The sequence below is a fragment of the Centruroides sculpturatus genome, unplaced genomic scaffold (assembly GCF_000671375.1).
Source record: "Centruroides sculpturatus isolate CEXI.00-Female unplaced genomic scaffold, Cexi_2.0 scaffold68, whole genome shotgun sequence".
NCBI classification, from domain to species: domain Eukaryota; kingdom Metazoa; phylum Arthropoda; class Arachnida; order Scorpiones; family Buthidae; genus Centruroides; species Centruroides sculpturatus.
Genome location: NW_019384331.1, coordinates 530,151 through 555,997, shown reverse-complemented (window position 1 = coordinate 555,997; position 25,847 = coordinate 530,151). Strand labels below are relative to the sequence as shown.

The 25,847-nt window shown below is 29.8% G+C and overlaps 3 protein-coding genes across 9 annotated transcripts in view; 1 reads left to right on the top strand and 2 right to left on the bottom strand.

Annotated features, from left to right (window-relative positions):
* The window catches only part of LOC111629994 (putative uncharacterized protein DDB_G0289963), a 58,392-nt gene extending 55,935 nt beyond the window's left edge, over window positions 1-2,457 (bottom strand). For all 5 annotated transcript variants that reach the window (XM_023374009.1, XM_023374004.1, XM_023373996.1 and 2 more), the window contains exon 1: window positions 2,295-2,457. In XM_023374009.1, coding sequence (XP_023229777.1) covers window positions 2,295-2,373 — 79 coding nt within the window. In that variant the 5' untranslated portion in view covers window positions 2,374-2,457. The remainder of the gene's footprint in view (window positions 1-2,294) is intronic.
* A 10,933-nt stretch (window positions 2,458-13,390) lies between these two features.
* LOC111629887 lies at window positions 13,391-14,811 on the top strand. Its single transcript, XM_023373817.1, has 4 exons — window positions 13,391-13,947; window positions 14,018-14,086; window positions 14,165-14,254; window positions 14,333-14,811. Exons 1-4 carry the CDS (start codon window positions 13,456-13,458, stop codon window positions 14,411-14,413), a joined length of 732 nt encoding a protein of 243 aa, XP_023229585.1. The 5' UTR covers window positions 13,391-13,455; the 3' UTR covers window positions 14,414-14,811.
* A 2,361-nt stretch (window positions 14,812-17,172) lies between these two features.
* LOC111629973 (cytoplasmic polyadenylation element-binding protein 1-like) overlaps window positions 17,173-25,847 on the bottom strand; it is a 72,641-nt gene continuing 63,966 nt past the window's right edge. For 2 of the 3 annotated variants that reach the window (XM_023373947.1, XM_023373956.1), the window contains exons 7-12: window positions 25,324-25,437; window positions 22,874-22,963; window positions 22,658-22,791; window positions 22,390-22,588; window positions 19,310-19,404; window positions 17,173-19,120 (exon numbers count right to left, since the gene is read on the bottom strand). In XM_023373947.1, coding sequence (XP_023229715.1) covers window positions 18,938-19,120; window positions 19,310-19,404; window positions 22,390-22,588; window positions 22,658-22,791; window positions 22,874-22,963; window positions 25,324-25,437 — 815 coding nt within the window. In that variant the 3' untranslated portion in view covers window positions 17,173-18,937. The remainder of the gene's footprint in view (window positions 19,121-19,309; window positions 19,405-22,389; window positions 22,589-22,657; window positions 22,792-22,873; window positions 22,964-25,323; window positions 25,438-25,847) is intronic. The other variant, XM_023373964.1, reaches the window with a different exon arrangement.

Below are 25,847 nucleotides of genomic sequence, written 5' to 3'. Positions count from 1 at the left end.
CTTCAAATTTTCTTTAATATTAGGGGAAAAGCCCATTAAATTTCCCTCAATTTTTGGAGACAATCCTTGAAATGCCCCTCAATTTTAAGGGAAAGTCCTTTAAATTTCCTTTAATTCAGGGAAAAATTCTTTAAATTTCTTTTCATTTAGGGAAAAATCCTTCAAATTTCCTTTGAAATTAGAGGAAAAGCCCATTGAATTTCCCTCAAATTTTGGGGAACGTCCTTCAAATTTCCATCAATTTTAGGGATAGTTTAAGGAAAATCTGTGATCTTTTTAAAGAGAAATTTTCTCAAACTTTCTTTTTAATTTTAATNATAAAGGCTCAGACTATAAATGAAGGCTTATTAAGGCTCAGTTACGAGACTTATTAAGTAAACAAAAGCAGATTCTAAAGAGGCGCGTTATGGGCAATTTATTGGGGCTCCAAAACGATATTCCCCCCAGAAGAAAAATGTCTGAAGTCGACAATGGGGCCTCCTAATTCAAATTCACCCGGGCCCCACGAAGATATAACGCGCCACTGGTGACAGAAGGGTGAATTAAACGATTAAAAAAACGAGTTATATTTTATAAACCCCATGGAAAATTTAGTCATGTGATATAGTTCTAGTATTTTTACGGGTTGTTGTCACAGTGTAGGTGACAGAAACGAAGTGGGAAGGAAGTTTTTACACGCTTGTCCGATTCAATCATTAACGTTAAGAACACAGAAAATACTAAGAAAATATTGACAAAACGTCTTGAAAAATTAAACAAATTGATTAGTATCTGTCACAACTTTTAGTACTTCGTAACTAGAATATATTTTACTGTCTACTTTCATCAAAATATCGATCTAGAATACATTTTATTGTATATTATATACCGTCAGGTTATAATTTATTGGGCTATTTCTATTAAAAATACACTTATATATATACCATAAATAATTTATTTCAGTCTTCTAAGATAAGAATTTAATATAATATTTCTAGTTATAAATAAAAAAATTATTGTTAAGTATAGGGTAAAAAATGTTTATAACAATATTTCTTTTTCTTATTTTTATTATTAAAAAATATTTTTGGCTCATTAAAGTATATTAAGTCTGTTATTATTAGTCCTTTATACATAATTTTTAGCTTATTCTTCCCATTAGTATTTTAATAACCCATTAAAAATATTTTAAATCACCTTAAAAACGTTCCGATTCCATCATTTAAACATATTTACAAACCCCATTAACATTTTAACCCATTTTTAGCCCATTAAATATCATTAAAGCATTTGATTTTTATCGTATAAAAACATAAGCCCATCGAAACTATTAAAGCATATTAGCATTATTTTAGCCCTTTATCAATTGATTAAATACCATTAAAAATATTTTTAGCCCATTAAAACTTATTAAACCATCATATTAACATTTTAAATCCATTTTAAGCCCATTAAAGTGGGTATCAGCTTCGATTCTGGAATCTTTTCTGCCCTGTAGAATAGGTGCTTATCGTTATTTTAATTAAATGTTATAATAAACAGTACGTACGTTTGTCTGTCTGTTTCCTCAAAAAAGCCTTCTATGACATTTACCAGGGTGATAAATTACAATACTTTTCTATATTTTTGGCAGTTAATGCATGATAAAGGCTCATAGCCGGCTTAAGTTAAGACACAGTTGATATTGGTCGTATATAATAAAGGCTTATTTAATACTACACTGTAAAAGCTCCGTTAAAGTAAACATTTGACAAAGCTTCATTAATGGTCAGCAAATGCTAAAGGCTCAGTTAATAGTTGATAAAGTCTCACCATAATCGATGCACGATAAAGGCTCATTTATGTAAAGAATTTGATAGAGGCTTATTCAATTGCACACGATAAAAGCTCAGTTAATAGTATCATGTAACAAAGGCTGAGTTGTTATTAACACAGTAAAGGCTCAGTTAGTAGCACATAATAAAAGCTTAGTTACAGGCAATTCATAAAGGCTCGTTTAATATTTAACACACGACAAAGGCTCAGTTATATTCAACAAATAAGAAAGGCTCAGTAATAGCACTATAAAGATTCAGATAATGATTAAAAGCTCAGTTACAGTTATTCGAGAAAGGCTCATATAGCATTTTCGTACGATAAAATCATATTTAAATTAATAACCAGAAAATAAGGCTTTTTACAAAATTGAGTCGTCAGGAAACAAAAATAAAGGATGCCAGAGTTTTATACCGGTTTTTTAAATGGGAAAATAGAGGAGAAAATACGCGAATACCCCCTTTTTTTAATAAAAAAATAAAGGAATAAAAATTACTTACCACTGCAGAAAGTTGGAAAGATAACCATGAGAAGGAAAATTAACGAAAAACTAGCACACGAATCGATTTTGATGAACATGACGGTGGCATCGAAGCAGGTTTTAAGAGAGAGACGATCTACCCTTATCTGTGTGCCAAGGAGAAAACATCTGAACGTCTAGCGACAAACTGCTGGCAAAACCAGTCGAGCACATGGTCCCAATCAATTCACGTCATCAAAAATTACCGTCGCCTATTGGCTAGAGAAACGGTCGATTTGTTACGTAAAGACAATATGTAGGTTAGGGCCGGTTTGGATTTGTTTACGAAAACACGAGAGAGAGAGAGAGAAAGTTGTGTTTGCATAGCCAATGATGAGCCTTATGCCTCCAAGATTATTATGATACTTGGATGCGTTACGTAGATTTTTTATTTTTTATTTTTATATGTATAAATATATATTTGTTGGTTTTAATATTGTAGAAGTAACACGTGAATACAGCTGTATTTTGTTGGGTACGGTTTGCATATATAGTGGTTTGTCATCGATTAAAATTTTCGACCGTCTCGGTTTGTTTAGATTAATTCTATCTTTTAACTTTTGAACTCGATATAATTCTATTCATTTCAATTAAAATATTCGAGCAAGTAACATTTTAAATATTTAATAACACTAGTTAATAGCAGTCAACACATTATTAAATCTGATTTATTGGTCAATATATAATAACGGTTTACAGTGAGTAACGATAAATATTCAGTTATGATAGTGTAAAAAGACTAATTAGTTAGTGCGTGATGAAGAAAGGCTCAATAGTTAGCTCACGCTGAAAGGCTCAATAAGTGGCGCACGATAATAAAAGGCTCAATAATTAACGCATTACGAAAGGCTCAATAATTAACACATTACGAAAGGCTCAATACTTTGCTCATGATGAAAGACTCGATAATTAGTGCATGATAAAAGGCTCAATAGTTAGTGCCTGATGAAGAAAGACACAGCAGTGAATATATTATAATAAAGTTAAATTAACTTATCATTAAAGCTCGTTTATTAGCCATCGTGCAATAAAGGTACTGTACATAGTAAACGATTATACAAGAAGGAAGGCTTATCAGTTAGCGTACAATGAAAAAAACACAGCAGTGAACACGTGATAAAAATATAGTTACAAAATTTTTAAGGCTCACTTATTGATAATAATACGATAAAGTCTCATAGTGAAGGTGTGATAATGATTCGGCAGTAATCTAAAAGAAGGTTTATTAGCTGGCATACGATAAAGAAAGGCTCAGTAGTAAGTTAAAAACATATGATAGAAATCCAGTTAAATCAACACGATATTAAGGCTTATTTACTAGTAATCAAGTGATAAATGCTCTTAGTGATTAATATGAAGATTCACTAATCAGCTTTACGAAAGTGATTCAATTAATAATCAGCAAATAACGAAGTGAGCATGTGATTAAAGTTCGTGTAGCACTTAACACATTATAAAGGCTAATATAATAATGAGAATTAATAAGTCAGCTGACGTTAGATTTAGCTAATAGTCACGCGATAAAGGCTCAGACTATAAATGAAGGCTTATTAAGGCTCAGTTACGAGACTTATTAAGTAAACAAAAGCAGATTCTAAAGAGGCGCGTTATGGGCAATTTATTGGGGCTCCAAAACGATATTCCCCCCAGAAGAAAAATGTCTGAAGTCGACAATGGGGCCTCCTAATTCAAATTCACCCGGGCCCCACGAAGATATAACGCGCCACTGGTGACAGAAGGGTGAATTAAACGATTAAAAAAACGAGTTATATTTTATAAACCCCATGGAAAATTTAGTCATGTGATATAGTTCTAGTATTTTTACGGGTTGTTGTCACAGTGTAGGTGACAGAAACGAAGTGGGAAGGAAGTTTTTACACGCTTGTCCGATTCAATCATTAACGTTAAGAACACAGAAAATACTAAGAAAATATTGACAAAACGTCTTGAAAAATTAAACAAATTGATTAGTATCTGTCACAACTTTTAGTACTTCGTAACTAGAATATATTTTACTGTCTACTTTCATCAAAATATCGATCTAGAATACATTTTATTGTATATTATATACCGTCAGGTTATAATTTATTGGGCTATTTCTATTAAAAATACACTTATATATATACCATAAATAATTTATTTCAGTCTTCTAAGATAAGAATTTAATATAATATTTCTAGTTATAAATAAAAAAATTATTGTTAAGTATAGGGTAAAAAATGTTTATAACAATATTTCTTTTTCTTATTTTTATTATTAAAAAATATTTTTGGCTCATTAAAGTATATTAAGTCTGTTATTATTAGTCCTTTATACATAATTTTTAGCTTATTCTTCCCATTAGTATTTTAATAACCCATTAAAAATATTTTAAATCACCTTAAAAACGTTCCGATTCCATCATTTAAACATATTTACAAACCCCATTAACATTTTAACCCATTTTTAGCCCATTAAATATCATTAAAGCATTTGATTTTTATCGTATAAAAACATAAGCCCATCGAAACTATTAAAGCATATTAGCATTATTTTAGCCCTTTATCAATTGATTAAATACCATTAAAAATATTTTTAGCCCATTAAAACTTATTAAACCATCATATTAACATTTTAAATCCATTTTAAGCCCATTAAAGTGGGTATCAGCTTCGATTCTGGAATCTTTTCTGCCCTGTAGAATAGGCGCTTATCGTTATTTTAATTAAATGTTATAATAAACAGTACGTACGTTTGTCTGTCTGTTTCCTCAAAATATAATAAAGTAGGCCCACAGTTACATTATTTGGGAAAATTTATGTTATATTATTATATAAATATACTTGCCAAGTTATATAAATCATATATATATAATATATATATATATATATTTTGTTTTATAAATCTATAACAAGATATTGTAGTTATTATTTTTCTTATCATTCCTTTATGTAATCGCCATTTATTATCATAGATAAGCATTCTGTTTATCTGTTTCCAAACATCAATTTATCTCAAGTTTTTATCAAAATATTCGGATTTTAAATATCAATAATACAGAAAAACTTCTAAAAAAATCACAAAAATAAATTAAAGATAAGTAACCTAATCTTTTGCATAGGTCCTCGTGCATTTAAGGCCTTTAAAAACATGAATTTATGCTCGTTTCTACTTAATTTTGATCGAATACTCGTAATCAATTAGTTGCAATGATCCTAGACATTGCTTAATGTGAATCGAGTAATGCGGATTTTATATAAAAGGGGCCTTTCGAGCTTATGCTTGCCTAGGGCCTTGAAACTTAGAAATAAATTTAAGAAAGATCGCCAAAATCTTCAACTCATAACCATAATTAAGGGTTGTGATTTTAGTTATAAGCAATCCAGATTTTACCTAGGGCCTACCGTTAAGGCCTCAGACGAACTAATGTACAGTACGTTTGATCTATATAGTCTATTCACTCTCGATCCTGTACAATATAAGTATTAAATAATACAGGCTTTAATCAAATACACTTATACGAAAAAGGCCTCGCGAGTCTACCTTTCTTAGGCTTCTCGCAACCTAAAATCTCTACTAAATTTTATTAAATTTACCGAGAAAAACCTTTCAAGTCTTGAAAGTCTAAAGAAAAATTACTCTATTAAAGGAGGTCATTTACTGAAGGCCTCACATTTACGGGGCCTTAAAGAAATCATTTAAAAAATATAAAGTCGTTTTAACACTGTGTGTTTTTTTGTTTTTTATTATACTGGGGCCTGATAGAGGAGTGTAACTGGGGCCTCCCTCAATATCTACAAGGCCTGGCACAAATATAGTAATTATTCTTAACATTTATAGCCTATAGCATTGGTAATTATACTGTAGTGAGCAACTGCATACATAATATACTTGATAGAATATCGATTCGTTATATTGATTCAAACATGTTTCCATTACTTGGGATATTTTTATATTTTTGTAAACATATTATGACATATTTTAAATTTTCTGTAATATATGATAAAGTCAAATTTCAAAAAATATGCAAGGAAAAAAGTAAATAAATATTTATATCAAATTTCCAAAAAAATATTCAAATTTTAATTCCATTTATGTACATATTTACCTTAAAATTTCCTTAAAAAATTTATTTAAATTAACAAAGTATATTATTACCTTTTTAGTAAAGCCCTTTTAGTATAAAAAAGGCCCTCGTATTACGTCATTTTTAATTCTTTTCGTTCCTTGGATGCTATATTAAGAGGCCCTTTTATCTATATCCATCGTGGATTTGGCCAGGCCTACAATGGGGGTGAGGAAATGTGTTAGATTCATAGCTTCCTGGGGCACAGGGATCCGAATTTAGGGGGCCTTTTTACAATGTTGACTTTAGATATTTTCCTTTGGAGGAATATTTTGTTATAAAAGATTAATTTGCCAACCTCCCTCAGATACTTTAATGAGGATTTGAGGAATGAAGAACTCAATTCTAGCGTAAAAACTCACGCGATACATTACGGATTTAAATCCGGATCCTTTATTAAAAGAAAGTTAAAAATAATGATAAGTTTATTATTTAAGAAATTATTAAGTTCATTGTAGACAAAGATAATGAATGAAACTGAATGCACTGCCAAAATTTTACAAGGGAATAAAAAACTTAAAAAGTTTCTTCTTGAAAATAAGATGCCTGAAAGCTGCTGGACATTTTTGTTAATTTCAATTATTCAATTAATTATTGACAATAAAGTACTGTACTAAAATACAGTATATACATGGAATCGACTTCAATATATTAGTTTAATTTCATGAAGTCTTCACAAAGAGGTTTTGATTTTCGGGGTCTCCAGCCAAGTATATATGAAAAATACGATGCATCGATGGTGCTATTAACTATGATTAAAATTTCTGAAATTTTATGATAATGTATATGGATAATTAATCTTTAATTACGCTATAAGCCAAGTCCATCAACGTGATGCATTCAGTATAAAGATATATTGATAATTACTTTATATCAGAGGCCCGGATGGTAGAGTGGTTAAGGTGACAGTTTACCTCTCTGGGATCCGGAATCGGGGACGAACCCCCAAAAATTGCTGAAGTTTTTGGGATGGTCCATTCGGATATATAGGACTTTGTCCCTCATCACCCCGATCGCCTCACAGTCGAACCCATAATGGACTAGTTAAAAAGGCCCTCTTAATGCCCACAGGAATCTAACAGCTGCAAAATTGCATGTCTTGATGTACTCATTTGGACAAATCATGGAAAAAAATCGCCTGAACTTGAAGGATCTTTTTTTTTGAGATCATAAAAAGCTTGAGATGAACTGTTTTTCTTTGTTAAAACCATATTTTTCTGTATTGGCTGACAGGAGAAAGTGACTTCTGCAGCCAAACATAATGGAGAATGTGATTTTTGTAATTAGACCCTTCAAATGCATATGAATTATGCAAACAATTGAATAATCTGTGAACCTGAATCATCCTTGCTTTAAGGTTCAATGGGTTCAGCGAACATAAATGAGTGAGGAATGACAGCTAAATCGTATTATGCATGAAGAATTGTGAAATCTGAACCTAAAAGACTTGGAAATTGATATCTTATCGTGCAGCCATCTAGTGACGAATATTCTAACTAATGAGTTAAATTCAGTAAATAAGATATAAAAGACTGTCGGGTTCTCGGTTATTACGCCATCTAGTAACGAATGTTTTGCCGTCGTCATATTTACAATTCCACTCAATTGAAATGCAATGCAATGAAGGTCACGTTGATTTCGGCGAATCATCATTCAATACATATCACGTGACTTAGATTAAAATATTATAATTACATGTTTATGTAATAATATCATATATTGACCGGATGGCTGAGATGTTAAGACGACAGCCTACCGCTACGGGAATCCGGGATAGAATTCGGACATATCGAGAAAAACTCCAGGAATATTTCGGGGGTGTCTCGTCCTCTAGCACACGCGCGCGCAATTGTGGACCTGACTGAATGGGCTTGTTAAAAGAAAGCCCTTTTAATTAAAGGATGGGAAGAGTTTAAAAAATTCATATATATAAAAATGTTTAATTTTTAACATTGAAAATAACTAATATCTCATTTGCTTCAGATGTTTAAACGACGAGTAATACCACAGATCTTCGAGCACTTTTGATAATGATTGAGTTCCGTTATCGAAAGTTAATTTTTCGAGATAATCAAATTTTACGAATGCCTTTCAATGATATGGTTCCAATTTCTTTTTTTCATTATAACATATTCTGGCCATCTACTGTAATAATCTTCTAAAGTCATAACGTATTTACTGATGAGAATAGCCCAGATACTGAAGAAATGAGCAAGTAGACTTCACTGTTCAAGGATAAAAATTGTCTTATTTCCTCCTCCATTTCTTTATCTACTACATTTCAGGCCACCAGACTTTTGTTCTTAATCGTGTTTTCTTCTTGCCATACCTTTATCACCAGAATGTATTGTCGTAATGACGACTTTTCAAAGTTTTAAAGAGATCGGAATTCATGTGCTAGAAAAGAAGCTATCATTTCTTTATGAGTAGTTCACATATATCGTGTTTATTTATATCGCTTCATCATTGCTGCTGAAAGTCCTATAAGACCCCTTCTACTCTATCTCCTGAGAGAATCATTAGAGGGTTTCGTTATTGTCTTTTGTTACCTCTACAGTGTCATTGAAGTTCAAAGTTCAAGAACTGTATAATTTACAACAGAATTGATGTAACATATATCTACCGCCTGGAAAGTTATAAAATTTTTTTACCACTGTAGAATTTTTAATTTACAAACTAAAGTTTCATCTTTAACCTCAAAATAATGTCATTTGAATTTTTATCATAATTAATAATATAAAAGTTATTTTTTAAAGTAAAATCTCCTAACAGATGGCGCCACACACAAATTTTAAACTTTCATATTTCTTAAACATAAATATATATTTTTTTTGGGGGGGGGAGAAATTTATAGAACTCGTTACTGGATCTTTTCTCGTAAAATTTTCATATTCAATATTAAATTTATTTTTTAACTCGTTCTTAATTAATTAATATACATTTTTCCTGTTTGTTGTTTTGTTGTTTGTTTTTATATAAATTAATGCTTTTAGCTGTTTGTTGTCATCACTTTCTGTGTTTTTTCAAAGTTTTTTTTTGAATTTTGTTGATTTGTTTAGAAAATATAAAAGAAATAATAACGTAAACATATCGTCGTAAAAGCACGTGTTTCTCTCGTCACGTGACAGTTCACGTCTTTCATGACGACATAATTCTTTTCTGTTACGTTTCTATGACGTATGCAAATGTCTAAAAAAAGAATACTAATTCAAAATATTAAATTTTATAATTATTTTGCAACGTTATTTTAGTACTGTAATTAAATTCAGTTTTTATTGTTATTATTTGTTTGTTATTGTTATTGTTAAAACGATCTCCAGATGGCGTTAAAGTAAAATAAGCATTTACATTATTTTTAACTTTTATTCCTTATTTAAATATTTAATAATTAATTCAATTTAATTCAAAAAAATAAAAAAAAATGCACATTTAAAATTGTTTATAAATTTATAAAAAGTAAATTAGAAGTAACATTTTTTTTTCCTGTTATATTATATTTTTTTAAATAATAAATTTATATAATAACATATTTTAATTATCTCTAATAGAAACGGACTGAGAAAATAATTTAACGAATCTTTAACTCAAAGATACAAAATTTATAACACTAACACTTTTAAATACTTAAATTAGTCTTTAGTTACAATTTTCGTTAAAAGAGGGCATTCGTATCGTCGCATACGTAAAATTTTACGTATTTTAAATAACAATATGATACAATAAACAATGTATACCAAAAATTGTTATTATTATTACGGTAATTAAAATCAAGAATGGTTTATTATTATTGTTTCTAGTAAATCTGTCACTTTTGACTCATCCAAATTAATGGTTGCTTTTCTTCTATCATTCCAATTTTACTGTCTTCGCGGTTTTCCAAAATCCTAGCTTTGCCTCCCAAGTGATAACCAAGACTCAGTTTCTCGGTCTGTGTTCTTGAATCTCGAACACATTTTCTACTCTGTCCTACTCCACTGGGTTTTGCATAATTTGAAGCAAATGCCTGGTAGATTTCCAGGTCATCGATAATCTTCTGATAAGTTACCACAGAGGTACAACAGTCATAAAAAAAAAGTGCAAGAGATAAGTCGAATAGTCGAAAATCTGGTTTCATTGTCGATCTAAAATTATTCGATTTTCATCAATATTAATGACGACTTCCGGGAAATCTGGTTCTTCGAAGAATGCAGCGTTTTTGAAGGGTGCCATCGCGCTCGAATCAGTCTTGAAGGATGGATACTTTATTTCCACACGCCGAACTTCGTTTTTTATTCGAATTAGCCATCTAAAGAGATAAAAACGTGTTAAAACACCGATTAATTTGCTAATTATATCACAATAATACTTACACGATTTATGAAGATAATTTAAAAGCTTTCAGGCATTAGCAATGATAGTTGCTGCTATTTGTAAATGCCTTCTTCCTTGAGGCTTTTCAAACGTTTAGGATTTCCTCAAATTTCACTAATCTCGTCTCTTACCTGATAACTTTGGAGTAATCCCACTGTACTGTGTTGTTTTCTTCTGCCTCTAAGCTTTCCGCATTTGGTTTCGACTTTCATCTATCTAACACCGTTTCCGAGATTGAGGAAGGAAAGACAGCAGGAAGACAACAAAGAAAATTTTATTGGGCCACAATTTTTCAAATTATAGCCCAATAAAAGGCAAGAAGAATAAATTTTCCCAATAAAACAACAGAGTCATACCGGCCGTCTATGTAATGGAGTTACATTGATGGCCTGTATGACTCTGTTGTTATCGGGAAAAGTATGATGTACAGGGGCAAGCCACTACTAATTTGAGGTGGAGAGCATATATTTTAAATTAAATAAATTAAAAATATGATTAAAAGTTGAAGCCCGATATTATAACAATGTCACAATAAATGATTGCTCGTTCCGAATATATTTTTGTGCGAACATTTCTGCACGTAAGGCAATGTTGTGTTATATCTTCCTCAGACGTTTCCGAAAGTTTTTACGTGCAACATCATCTATCATACTGTTTATAGTAAATATCCTTTTTTCAAAAAATAATTGCTTACAAGTGAAGCAATACACGTTTCCAGATTTTAATTTAGCTTCTTATTTTCTCTCTAATGAAATAATTTTATATTTATACTGATGTTCCAAAATATTAAATGCCTGAATAGATACTTGATTTTCAAATATTACTGATATTACACATTCTTGCCTTTTATTTACGTGTAAAACTTCAAAAACATTTAAGCGAAAAGATTTGAGCAAAGACATGAATATTCCGGAGAGATCCTGTTATAATAATCATTTTATTATGGGTAAAAGGTTTCGCCCTGGCACATGGACTGTCAACTAAATCAAATGCAATCCCATCAACGACATAAAAAATGAGGCGACTCTGATGGTATCCGGGATGCGGTGGATTTGGAAAACGGCTATCCCTCTTTCTTTAATTGTTAAATGGTAAATATGTGGTTAAAACGGCAAAGTCAGTACTGTATTAAAGATTCTGTAAGGTTTACTCGGTATCATCATTAATAATGATTTTATTCTAATTGAAGAAAATCGATATAGCGCTTAGTTACAGTACAGTCGACCCCCCTTATAACACTGTTGATAATTCCGTTTTATATGAATTCCATGTTGTACGAATCACTTAGATTTTACTAATACATGAGCCGTTCACAGCCCGGCACCCGTATTTGTAAAATCTAAGTGACTCGTACAACATGGAATTCATATAAAACGGAATTATCAACAGTGTTATGAGGGGGGGGGTCGACTGTAATTTACTTATGGGTATTCAGCTTCTGATCAAATAAATAACTTTCAAATACCTCAACATAAATATAATTTTCAATTTTATTAATTACTAACTACAAAAAACTAAAATCTTTTTCGTCATTTTTCTTGTAATTAACTTTAAATTAATCCACAAACATTTAATTAATTCTTGGAAAGCTCAGCCAGATGAAATTTTCTGCAAATAGAATTGCCATTAAAACATGATTAATACATCAGATAACGGCTAATCAAATGGGCGTTTGGTTCATATTCTATCTTAATTTAACAAATGTTTATTGATTAATAATAATCAATAAAATGTGATCGATTAGCTTAATTGACATTTTCACGAGTTAAAGAATTATCGATTTCCAATCTCGAGATGTGGTAACAGTATATACCTCTAATGAAAACGTTTTAATAGCACGAACTGTACTGCCCTGTACTGTACTTTAAAGGCTACTTACTCTCCTCTTTACATTTAAATCCACAATATAACGAGTAATAGAAAATTCTTTAATTTGGCAGCCTACAAATTATTGCTGTTATTTAATGAGACCATGCCCTCACCTATACAATCATAGAAAAAAAAGGTAAGCATTTATTTAATTTGATATAATTGCATACAGTGCCTTATAGATTATACATGTTAAGCTGTTGAAATTCTGTCAGAGCCTAATCCACAAGTACTTTTTGAAAACTACAATGAACAAAACCAATAATTGGACAGAATCGCTGAAATTACTGTAACATTTTCCTCTTGATTATCATCTTAATTTAAACGTGAAAACTTAAATATCATCATCAAATTTTAAAAATTCTAAATTATGGCAACGAATTTAGAAGAAGAGATATGTTTGAGTTGTTTTCTGAAACCGCATTCGTCTACTGCCATGATATACGGTTGGTCATTTTTTCATCCTTGTTTCTACGAGACTGAGAACACAAACTTTTTCGATACAATTTATACATTTTTAACATCCTTTATCGAATTTTCCTATTGGGAACATTTTATTTTGGTACTTTTAATGACAATTCCTTACGTCTCCGAAAAAGTACCATGCTTCTCTTGGTATTCGATCATCAACTATAACATTTTCATCAGATTTGCCATTGCTATATTCGCATTGATAGTTGCCCTCAATTTCAGTATCGTCAAAAGAATCAAATTAACTCCAATATTGAAGATAAAGGATTCAAATTTTTTCCCTGAACAAGAATTGCGCGATAAGATTCATTCTTATAGGAAGATTGCCGTGTTCATCATCGTATTTATGACCATAGCGATTCAATTACTGAATGTTTTTTTAATGTACCCATCCATAGAAAATCGTAAAAAATTTCAATACGAAGCCCTCTTCTGTAGCATGGAAGTTGGAATTTGGATATGTATTTTCGTAGGTGGATTTATTCACTTTACTTACTTACTTAATTTGATCGTGATTATTGTAATGAAGTTATTCAAAAATGTATCAGATGATTTGTATTTCGTGGAAAAGGATGATGATGATTTAAGATTGAAGTTACACGTGACTATGATACAACATGCCGAATTATGGAACTTTACTACACAGTTCAACGGTGTCTTCAATTATCCACTAACAATTTTATACGGCTGTTTCTTAGTAGAAACAAGTTTACTTTATTACATTACTGCTTTTGTGGAAATGGAGTTTACATGTAAAGTTTTAGCTTGCATACTCAATTGTCTCTTCACGTGTGGATGTTTACTGATGGGATTCTGTTTATCCACATTCACCTCAATTGTAAGTTACATACCGAAGAATTTTAATTCCTAATATTTGGTTTAATACACAAATAAATATATCTTTTCAGATACAGACATCTTTTCAAGACATTGGCAGATTTGTAGATTGCGATCTTTCACTAGAAGAGAAATTGAAGGTGAATCATTTATTTATATTAATTATTATTATTTCATAGAAATTTTGACTGAGGATTTCTATTAATTAACAACAACAGATTTTGAATTTTATGAAGAGATTCGGTAAAGCGTCGTTATGTTTAACCATTAATGGTTATTTCAATGTTACCAAAAAATTTCCAGTTAAGGTAGGTCATTCAATAAAGTTCCTATTATAATAAAACATACAAAAACATATTCGAATAATTGAGTTTTTTAATTGTTAGATGGCCAGTACACCCCATTCTATGTTTTCTGGAATTTTGAGATTAAGCGGAGTCTCCGAAGATAAAAGTTCTTGTCAATAATAGAAATATTATTACAAGAAAATTAACTCAACTTTCAGTTGAGGAAAACTTATTTGTTTCATATTTTATACTGGTGTATCTATAAAAGGTAATACAATTACCAATCACTCTGGAGAAAAATGCCTAAAGTGATAATGAATTGTAAATTGCTAATTGTGAGATTCTAATTGTAATTGAGTTTTAATGATCAATGAATTGTAAGCTCAATGCCAAAATAATTGGGTAAGTATTGGGCACAATTTAAACAAAATTGGGAATTACTTAAAAAAAATTAGCAACTCCATGTTTCTCAAACTGTAATGCCCTGTTGTCTAGGGGTTTAAAATTGAATTTATTAAATGCAGCATTAACAAAATAAATCCCGTACTATCAATATACCAATACTTTATATCCTAAAATCTTTGTTTGAATTTTCTTATTTATAAGTTAAATTTGGTATACCTGTTCTTGTATTTTTTGTTTATAGTGTACTGTTTAAAAAAAATCTACAAAATCAATGATGTGCAAAATAATGTGAATAATGAAAAAAAAGAATCATGGTTGAAATTTTTTGTATTAACTAGTATTTTGTCTAATTTAACCCATCTTCTGGTTATCTAAACTTAAATTTTAATGTTAATACAGTAATACCCCGAACATACGCGATAGGTGGGACCGAGCGATAACCGCGTAAGTCGGGGTATAATTTCTCAATGTGTGTAAAATCCAAGTCAAATGCAAGCAAGCTAATAAATGTTCTCGTTAATCTTATCTCGTCTTTTGATTCGTTCATTGTTACAAGAAATCACCACATATCTACGGAGACTCCAGAGACTAACAAACACAGAAATAAATAACACACAATAAATTGTAGCTATGTGTCAATTCCGCGCGACACGTCCGAACATATAAGTTGAACAATAGTGTGGAGGGAATGAGTAATCGAGTTGTGGCGCTCAAACAAAAGACGAATCGACGAGATTTGAAAATCGCGTAACTCCGGGTTCGCGTAAGTCGAGGTATCACTGTATAAGGTAATTTTTAAAATATAGTAACCGTATATTAATTCATTTGTTTAATTTCATTTAATAGCATTAAACTGTTTTAATTTAAAAGTTCAGTTATCAAGTTGGAAAGAATTAGTTAAATTACAGTATTCTGTAATTATCCAAAAAATTTACACGACTAGTTTTTGCAAGTTGAACCTCAGGAAGATGAGAAATGTTAATATCCGATTTTTTTTTAAATCAGGTTTTCATATAAAAAAACTTATTTTCCAAACAGTCAACTGAAGTCAAATGACTAAACATTTTTTGCATTAATATCATGAACTAATTCAAACTTGATTGTCTATGCAGAAAAAAGTAATTAAACTGATTTTTGAAATGTTTACCCACTTTGTCAAACTTTGAATAAATCAAAAAGAGTTTAATGAAAATTCCTGCATAAAATCTCCATGCTAAGATGCACAAAGTTCACGACAGGAACCACAGATATAGCCACACAGGTCCCACCCTTATGCAAGTTAGAGAACGCAGACCAATTCTAAGTTGGTCTCCAAGGCTTTCTAAATTTATTTTAACCGAGGAGGAAAAATAAAAAACACATGAAATTTTTCAAGGAAACTTTATTAAAAATATTATACAACCTATGAGTAAAAACAAAAATATTAACATCTTTTTTGTTATATATATTATAAATTTAATCTAACTTGCTAATTCCAAAAATATTTGTGGAAAAAAGTCACAGAATATCAAATTAACAATTTAGTAAAAAAAAAGAAAAAAATTATATTACATTGTAATTACAGAAAAAAATTAAAAACTGCCAATAAATAGATATCCGGATATGTAAATAGAGATTTGGTAATTAGGTACTCAAAAAGTAAAATATATTAAGCCATAAAGCTTTAGTAGTCAGTAGGAGTTTGTTCATCCAAGAAAACTTAACTGACTGCTTGCTTTATTAACAAACTATTTCCAAGAAAACAAAAGTTCTATATAGACAGCCCAGCAAGTTAAACCCATAGACAATGCTTAAAAATGATTTCTGTTGCACTAATTTGAATTAAAAATGTTTCTCAATAAAAAGCTGTTTAAACAACAGCTAATTTAATTATGCTTTTTATTTTTTCTCTTTATTTCGAACTACTCTGTATTTGTTTAAAAATACATAAGGCTAAAAAGTTGAGTAATTGTTTTGGAAGTCTGACTGCTAAAGGTTGAGGATTTTTTTTTACCAAATTGCATATTATGATTAATCGCTAGGTTTGTAATGTTTAGTTTAATACGAAAGAACCTTCCGTTGGGAGCCTAAGACTAAGTGGCGTAAATAAAATTTGCTCTACGCTCAATGAAAAACAGCTTCGAAGCTCAACTATTTCACAAAGTTTCGAACGTCTTACGATTTCTAAAAGAAGGCCACCGAAAGTAAACTCTTTGCTGAAGCTACCCGTAAAGTAATGCACCACCATTTCCTTGCAATTAAGTACAGGATCAAATGTATTATGGGAAACTAGAATAAATATGTATTATTAAAGTGCATAATTAGGAAAATTTGCTATTTTGGATTCTCCGAATTGAAAATACTACGGACAAACTTGGCTGATTAAACAATGAAGCATCTCCCAACCACTTCGATAAAATGCTTTTTAAATATTAAATATATTTAGGATTTACTTTGATATTTTAGTTATTTGTATCTTAAAAATAGTATGTTAAAAAGTTTAAATATTTGAAGTCTTTTATAACTTAAATATTGCAAAAATATATATATTACTGTTTTTCCATTTTTTTTTTGTGTGTAAATTTAATAAATTACACAACTGAAAAACACATTACTGGAAAAGGCCGTCAAATGACAATTGTCCAGATAATTCATTCAATCTGTAACAAATCACAGCCATTTAATTACAATTAATCTTGCATATATATGTAGTAGTATGTTTTATTTGAAGTGTCACCAAGGATAAAGCTAAGAATTGACTCACTTTGGCAAAATGGAGCATTTAAAAATATCTCGCAAGTCTAGTTGTCAATTGAATATTAAACATTTTACAAAAACGAGTATATAAAAACGACTTGAATACACATTTAAATATCTATAATGGAAACCTGATTAAAACTGTTTGGGGATTTAAATGATTTCGTCCAAGTATCTATATATATATATTATTTAATTAGAATAAAATTGAAGATGGTAGCTTGCCGTGCCTCTCCATAATTCATAATACTCTAAATTCTTTTTTCTGTGGAGCTTACACTATTTTAAACATTCAACACAACCCATCATCTCAAATTATGCTTTATTTAAACTATTCCCTTACAAAACAGCAAAATTAACATGCCCCTTGTTTTTAGAGCATTGACACAAATCAATTTCTTTTTTTTTTTTTTGGAATGCCAAGTACCCGTATTGGACAATATTATAGCTGCTTGCAAAGAAAAAAAAAATAAAATTAGTATAGTTAGGTCAAATTTATAATGGGAAATCTGACATATAAACAATTATAGAGCAATTTTACAATCATTTCTTTTTCATCAAATTGATATGAGGATTAAAAAGTGATATTCTGCATAGTTCTAAAAAAAAATTTTTTTTTTATAATTGCACTATGATAAAGTCTATGCAGAACTGACATCAATATATACCAAAAAAGGCCACTGTCACAATTACTGGGCCGTAAGCTATTGCTCTGAATTAAAAATTGACACACCACAGTTTTTTGGTTTGAAGGCCACTCATTTTCAAATAAGATTGGCAGCTCCAGCTCTATCAAAAAACAGTAATATTACATCTGAATGCATTTAAGATTAAGCTTGTTTTTAAGACCACGTATTAAATTGTTTTTTTTTTCTTAAATATAAGATTAGAGTCTGGGTAATACTTGCATGCAGGCTAAAATCCTGTGAACCCTTGACTAGCTGGATCCATGTTAAAACGATCACAGATTATATTAAAGTTGGGAAAAACAGCAATAGGTTATAAACCAGACGAACTGTATAGATAAATCTTACACAGAATATTTGGGAATTGTTTTTTTGGGGTATAATAAGGTTGTAAAGATTTCTGCGGTCACTACAACAAATTAAGAACAATTAAGAATAGAAGGTAAAGCTTCTAAAGAGAAGTGACAAGGTTTAAAGTGGGATTAAGAATTTTTTTAAGAAGTGAATTGTTGGAATAAGAACATTATGAACATGGGAAAAACAATGACAACTTTAAAGGGACTAAGTAATGGTTAGAGTTAAAAACAAAAAATTAAAAAACAATGTTAGGAAATGTTGCATTAAACATTGCTTCAGTCTAAGACATCCAGTTAGAGAACAAATAGGGGAGAAAGCAATCTTACGTCTCTGGAGGAAACAAATTTGTTATGACCTTGCAGTCTAGACAAAGATCAATCAATGCAACAAAATAAAAACCAATTACACTGATCAATTACATAAATAAAGTACAGCTTGACTTGTCAAATAAAGTATTAAACAATATGGCAACTAAAAATATCTATTCCAAAAATGGATTAAGATTTAGCCGAGCAGAGAATTAACTATTTGACTTGTTGCGCATGAGAGGCTTGTGATTACGCATGCTTTCGATAGAATGTTGCCACTGCCAACAGTTTCGACAGAAGTATTTAAAACAAGAACCATCACGACAAAATATGGGACCTTGCTGAATCTGGCAGGTCGAACAGATGGCATCTTCCAAGTACGGATCAACTTGTACCTAAATTTAAAAAAAATTTATGGTTAGATGTCATTAAGTTAGAGAAAACTTAAACTAAGAAGAAAATTTAAGTTCAGTATCAGAAGTTGATTAACGTGGCTTTTCTGGGGGAGTTTGACTGTTTTTTAAATTTCAAACTTAAAATCCAAGAGACATTTTAAATTAACATAAAATAAGCAAAAGAATTACCTTCTTTGTAAATCTAGGTGTTTTTATTTCAATAAAAGCAGCAGAAACAGCTTTCATAAAACTTTTGTTGTTGTTAAAAGTCACTCTTCCAGAACCTGAAAGTTAAAAACAATTATTTGCAGTGACTCTGACAAGTTGGGTTAACTTTTTGAACGAAGTTAACCCATGTTTATCTAGTTGAACCAGGTCCAATCCAGATTACTGAAAGCCATAAAATTCATTAACAAAATATATACAACTTGTTTATAATGAAAAAAGAAATTAGAAATAAATGCTAAAAATAACATTGAGTTATTTCACGAAAGATTGACAGCAACAAACTCAGCAAAACATTAGGAACTGTGGTGAGAACACTATTTTTTCATTCAATAGGAAGTAATATTTTCAATTATAAAACAATTGCTAAGATTCGACAAGTAATCTTTCTAAACTCAAAAGAACATTGTGTGCATTCTCTGGGAGCATTATTGAACATATACCAATTCATAGAAAAGTCTATTCTAAGACATTGCAATATTACACTCAGGCAAGAATGCATACTTAGACATATGGGAAAACCAAATGCAAAAAATAAAACTACCAAACTTAATCACTCTGAACAGAATCCAGGTAAATGAGGTTCAACTATACTCTAAAAAGGAGTCTGGAAATGGAAAGCAATCCCCTAAGTCAAAAAGTTAATAGTCTTAATTTAAACTTTTCTAAGAACTTAGCACCAATTATTCATTTCAAAACTTCAAGGAATGATTGTTTATACAATTCAGTTGAAATAGGTTCATTTCCTTCTCTAAGTCATTGTTCATTTTTGGAAAATTTCATACAATAATTACTATTAAAAAAAGCAAAAAGTTACATGGCTTTGAGACCTTAATATTTAAAAGTTAAAAATATCCCTGCTATGGTTGTAGGTTCCAATTAACAAACATTAAAATTATTTGCAACAACAAAGCTGGAAAACCATCCAAAATCTGTCATTAAATTCATTTCTAGAAATTAAGGGCTTTAGTGGAAACAATAGTGGAATTTACTGAAACTGTCACCATGTTTAAAAAGGCAGCAAATTTAAGAGGTTTGGTGATTTTACTTACTTTTTAATGAATTAAGAGTTAAAAATGGTATTAGAATAGTAATTCCAATTTAACATGTCTAAATAAGATTCTAAGAGCTATAAAAAAAGTATTAAAAAAATTCCACACTGTCAATTTCCATTATTACTATTTTAAGTAAAGACTAAAGTCAATGGAAAGAGGTTCAATTTTATTAGTTTTTGCATACAAAAAGATGCTTAGACGCATGACTAAGCCCACACTGCCATACCAATAAGTACATAGTACTAATTGCATAATAGAAAAATTAACTTCAAAATTCAATATAATAATAATAATAATAATAATAATTTAGAACAGTATTATCTAAACTTTCATTAAGTTTAGAAATAAGTGCCTCTTCAAGATTAAAGGAAAGTGAAAAGGCAATTTTTGCAGAAGAAGTCACAACTCCAGGAAAGTCAAACCGTGTTAGTTCAAGAACATTGACATGCTGAATTTATAGTAAATAAAATGAACTGCTGCATTTTATCTAATGTCTCTCTTGTAAAACTTTTTAAGTTCAGCATTCTACTGAAAACAAAGATTTATAGTAGTCATTAAATACAAGTTCCAGTTACAATAAAATTTCAAAAACTATTATCCTGTTATGAAACAAGTACCATCGATTTTGATTAAATTTCTCTAGGAGAAAATTAAGGATGTTTTCCACTATTAATAATAATTCTAAGTCACTCCTTGCAAACTTGGCTGTTTTACTACACACTAGCATCCCCGTCATGGCCTGCCCACTCTTATATACATATAGAAACTAATTGTTCATTAATTATTTTTGAGTGATCAATGTGTAGTATTGCAGTAGAGTTTTGCAAAATATAAAAAAATAAAATCATAAAACTTCTGAATAAGTTATATTGATGTGAAACCTAAAAAATTCCTCGCTACTCGCATTCGATTCTGAGCCAAACGAATTCGTTGCCCTTCCAGTCTTTGCTATAGAAGAAGTGTAGATTCACATCGTCTACAATTATGAACCGTTTCTTCCTATTCGTGCTCTTGCAGCTTTCGGCATTATTTATCAATCAATCTCAAAAATATTCACCAATAACTATTTCGAATATTTTTTACAATTACCTGCAGAAACAATTCTAAAACCCACCATAAGTACTGTACACATATGGCCATCTAGAGTGATGACGTCACTTTTTTAATTCCTCAAAGATTTTGCTAACTAACTAATTATAATATCAGTTCTTCAAATATAATAGTAAACTTCAATAATAGACTTCTCTTATAGACAGCGTATGTTGCCATCTAGTGAAGAGAGAAATAGACAAAAATCTGTTGCAGTTTTCTTTAATTAATAAAAAATCTGTAGGTTTGATTAATGGTAAACATTCCAGGGATCATAAAGATGCTACAGTTAAAGTTTGGTAACGATTGGTTCAGTAGTTTTCACGGTTAGTGGTCACAAACGAAAAATATGTTCTCTATAGTAGTATAGGGTATAGATAAGCATTTCTTGGTGGAATGAATAGATGAAGTTTCATGATAATAGTAACAATGTTTAACTTTCATTTTTTCTATAAGCTTAGGTTTAGATAGCAAAAATAATCTGAACTATGGAAAAGGCTACTGAAATAGCTTAAAAAGAAATGTGTTACAATTAATTAGATGTTAGTAAAAATTAAATTATGTCGTATCTAGGATTGAAACCAAATTTGAATTCAAAAATCATGAATGATTATGCTATTAGACCAAATTTTATATTAAAAAAATTAAGAAATGAAAGGGAAAGAGGTACTTTTAGTCAAAAATCATTTAAGATTAAACTAAAATTTTACTGGAGTTTAAATAGCAAATAAATATGGACTTAGTTGTAATATAAAGGAGTACTGATTTTTAAAGTAAAAATTTACTATATTTTAAATTGATATTCTTTTAAGCTTAAAATAACTTAAGTATTATAAAAAGTTACCTTATAAAGATTAGAAGCAATGAAAATAGGAATTCACATCAATATTTTAAACTAACCTATAGGATATTTATATTTATCCGTGTCTATTCCAGCATAGATGACTCCACCAAATAAGTCATTCATTATATGGGCAAGTCCTTCAGCATTTAGCATTCCATGCAAAGCACCAACAAATACTGTTTTACTGGGATCAAGACGTTGAGAAGGGCATTTAACATAATTACTATCACCAATTACCCAAGGAATAACTTGAACCTAAAATTTAAAAACCATTATTTTTCTTTTAAGTTTAAAAAATATTGTTTTAAATTAAAAGAAATTTACCTCTTTAGACCTCATCCTTCGAGACGAAATCTTAAAATACCAGTTACCACCACCATTGTTGTAGTCATGCGTGCATGCCTGTAGTAAAGATTTAACATGTTTCTCCGAATCAAATATTACATAAACATATCCAGCTGAAAATATTTAAAAATTGAATATAAAGTTAAAAGACAGTTTTTTTTGGCAATAATTTAAACCAAAAAGTCAAAACCAAACCTTTTGGTGGATAAGAATTATTTCTATTTTCTTTTCCGGGCCATTGTATCTTGATAGGACCAAAGGAGGAAAACGCTTCCACTAATCCCGCTGACAAAAAGTTTGTTTTTAAATATTAATTTACTAACTAAATAAATAGTTATTCTAATATTTTTATACCTAGTTTCATGTATTAAGTAGACTTCAAAATCAGCTGTTCTTAATACAAAACTACAGTTTAAAACTACAGTAGAATTAAAATCTTGTGCATTTTCTATTCAACACACACTTCCAAAGCATTTATGAAGTTTTGAAAAATTATGTAGCTAAATATGCAATTTAAAATTTTATAGTATGCAAACTTCAGAAAAAAAAAAGTTTCCCAAGAAAATTAAGTTAAATGAAAGGTCATTCTAAAAAAATTCTCTAGAAGCTTTTTTTACTTGAGTAAAACAGAAGTGTTAGAAAATAAGAATAAGTCTTTTTGAACTATAATGACTAAATTTATTGGAAAAGTGAAAAATTAAGAAAAAATATATTAAAATTCTAAAGTTTAACTCAAAATAACTAACTAGTAGTTATAAGTCTGTTGTAATATTTCAGTTTTAAGTACTTAATACTAACTCCATTTAACTTTTTCATATTGAAGCAGGATAAATTAAATTTCCATGTTAGTTAATGTAATATTTTTCTATTACAATAGACTTGAATCTTAAGCTTCAATATTTCTAAGAAAATCTTCATGCATTGAGCTAATCTAGGTATTATACTTAAACTTTATTGAGTTTAATACTTCAAATCATTCTAATCCATTTGTCAAAAGCATGCTTAAAGTTTCTATGATACTTCTAGTAGCAAAAGTCAATATAGATAAACAATAGAAAATAATCATCCTAGTAAAAACTAAAAAAGCTTAAGATTCAGTTTAAAAGCATGATGCATGAAAATCTAAATTAAAATGTAAACTCAAAAATTAATTACATTATCCAAGGATTTAAACTGGCCAGAAACTGGGCATAAATTACTGGCAGAGTCATATTTATTCTTTAGATCAGGAGAAACCAGGACAACTGACTGGTGATTCAGGAAAAAAAAAATGTTCTGTAAGCACTAAAAAACCTCTTCTGAACTCCCAGACCAAGAGGGGCAGGGTTATGAGGAATAGACCTTTACATATCCAAAGAACTTTTCTGCCTGTAAAAAAAATTGAGTTGGTTGCCAAATTTGATCTCAGGTCAACAAATGAACCTGGGATCAAAATTCAGGTTGATGCTTAACCACCTCATTTGACTAACAGTATACAGAATGTCAGATGATTTCAGCCAGATAATTTCATTACTATTCTCACAAATGCAGAACTATTAAAAAACAATGGTTTTGCATTTGAGAAGTAATAATAATCATCAACACAAGACATTCAAAATATTTTATACTATAGCTGATAAATCCTAATATTTTTCACTTAACATTGGTTTTGCTTAATAAAAGTAAAACAGGCCCTTCTTAACACTATTGTGCAGCAAGATTTTTGATAACTAGCAGTTATATTTCAAGAATACAGCATGTAACAAGCTTATATAATTCTTTAACCTTGAAGTACAGAATATGGTGCAAATTTGCATTAATCCAACACATTAGAAAAAAAATGAGTTAACAAGCCAGTGGTACAAATTTAACAAATTAAAGCAATAGAATAGAAAGATTGTATATGGACTAAAAATTCTCAATTTAAAAAATATTAAATATTCACAAAGTGCACACAAATTTCACTACTAAATTGACATCTTAAAAATTGTTAAAAAAGGAAATAAGATAAAATCCTTAAGAAAAAAAAAAAAACAGTAAATGGTACAAATTGCAGAAAGAATAACTGCAAGACACTGCTACAATTAGCCACTTATAAACCACTTAACACTTTAGTTTATTCATCCAAAACCTCCCCCTTTTTTGTCCTTTGAATAAGACACTCAAGTTCAAGAATTCCTTGAAAGAAAAAAAATTATTTAAATGGATTTCTGATTGGAATTTCGCCAATCTACTTCAGTAAAAAGGTGTAATCTGCAACAGAGCCTATACCAATATTTCTGACTTAAAAATCACAGCAATTCTTGTCTGATTTATAATCAGTCCCTTTTTATTCACTTAAAAAGGTCTTTGATTTATTTGTAAAAAAAGTTCAGCTCTGAGCATTGGATTCAAAGGACAAATATTGCTAATTTTAGCTTCGTATTACAAATTGCTGCTTTACATTTCTAAACCCCTCCCATCACCAAGAAATTTGATAAAAATTCATCATGCTAGGTGTTTAAGATTACATACATGTAAAAATTTAGTTTAGTTATGTAATTCCAATTTAACTGGCTTTTGTTATCAGATAAGTCAGCTATATTGCTTATTTGGCACTTTAAGAGTACTATGAATTTATGAAATTTCAGCTACAATGATCAGTCAATAGATTAAAATTAGCTTACCTTCTGTGATGTCCCAAGGCACTCCTCCTAAAAATACTTTACATGAGTATGTTGGCGATTTATGAATTCTTGGAGGAAGCTGACCACTCCAAGTACAGTTTGCTTCACAAAATGCTATAAAAAGAAAAGTTATTTTCAAAACAAACTTTGATCTCAAATAAGAAAGAAAAATCAAAATCAAGAAACTGATTAGATTTTGTAAGAATGTAATGACATGACAAAGCAATAAAAAAAAAAAAAGTTTAGTTAAATGTGTCTCCAGAAAATGTATAAATGACAAATTTTATCACCATACAAGTGTTAAAAAATTTTATCTGACACTAACTGCAAAGTTCAACTTTCTTTCTATCTTTAATTTTTATTTCACTTGGTTAAATTAGGATTCTGTTTGCAAGGTTCCATACTATTCAAGGTGAACTTGAGTACACATCATACTGTGAGTAAAATGTAACAAGGAAAGTTTAGAACAATAGGAATGATTTGATCTAGACATGTATATTGGTTCGTTACATTTTAACATTTAT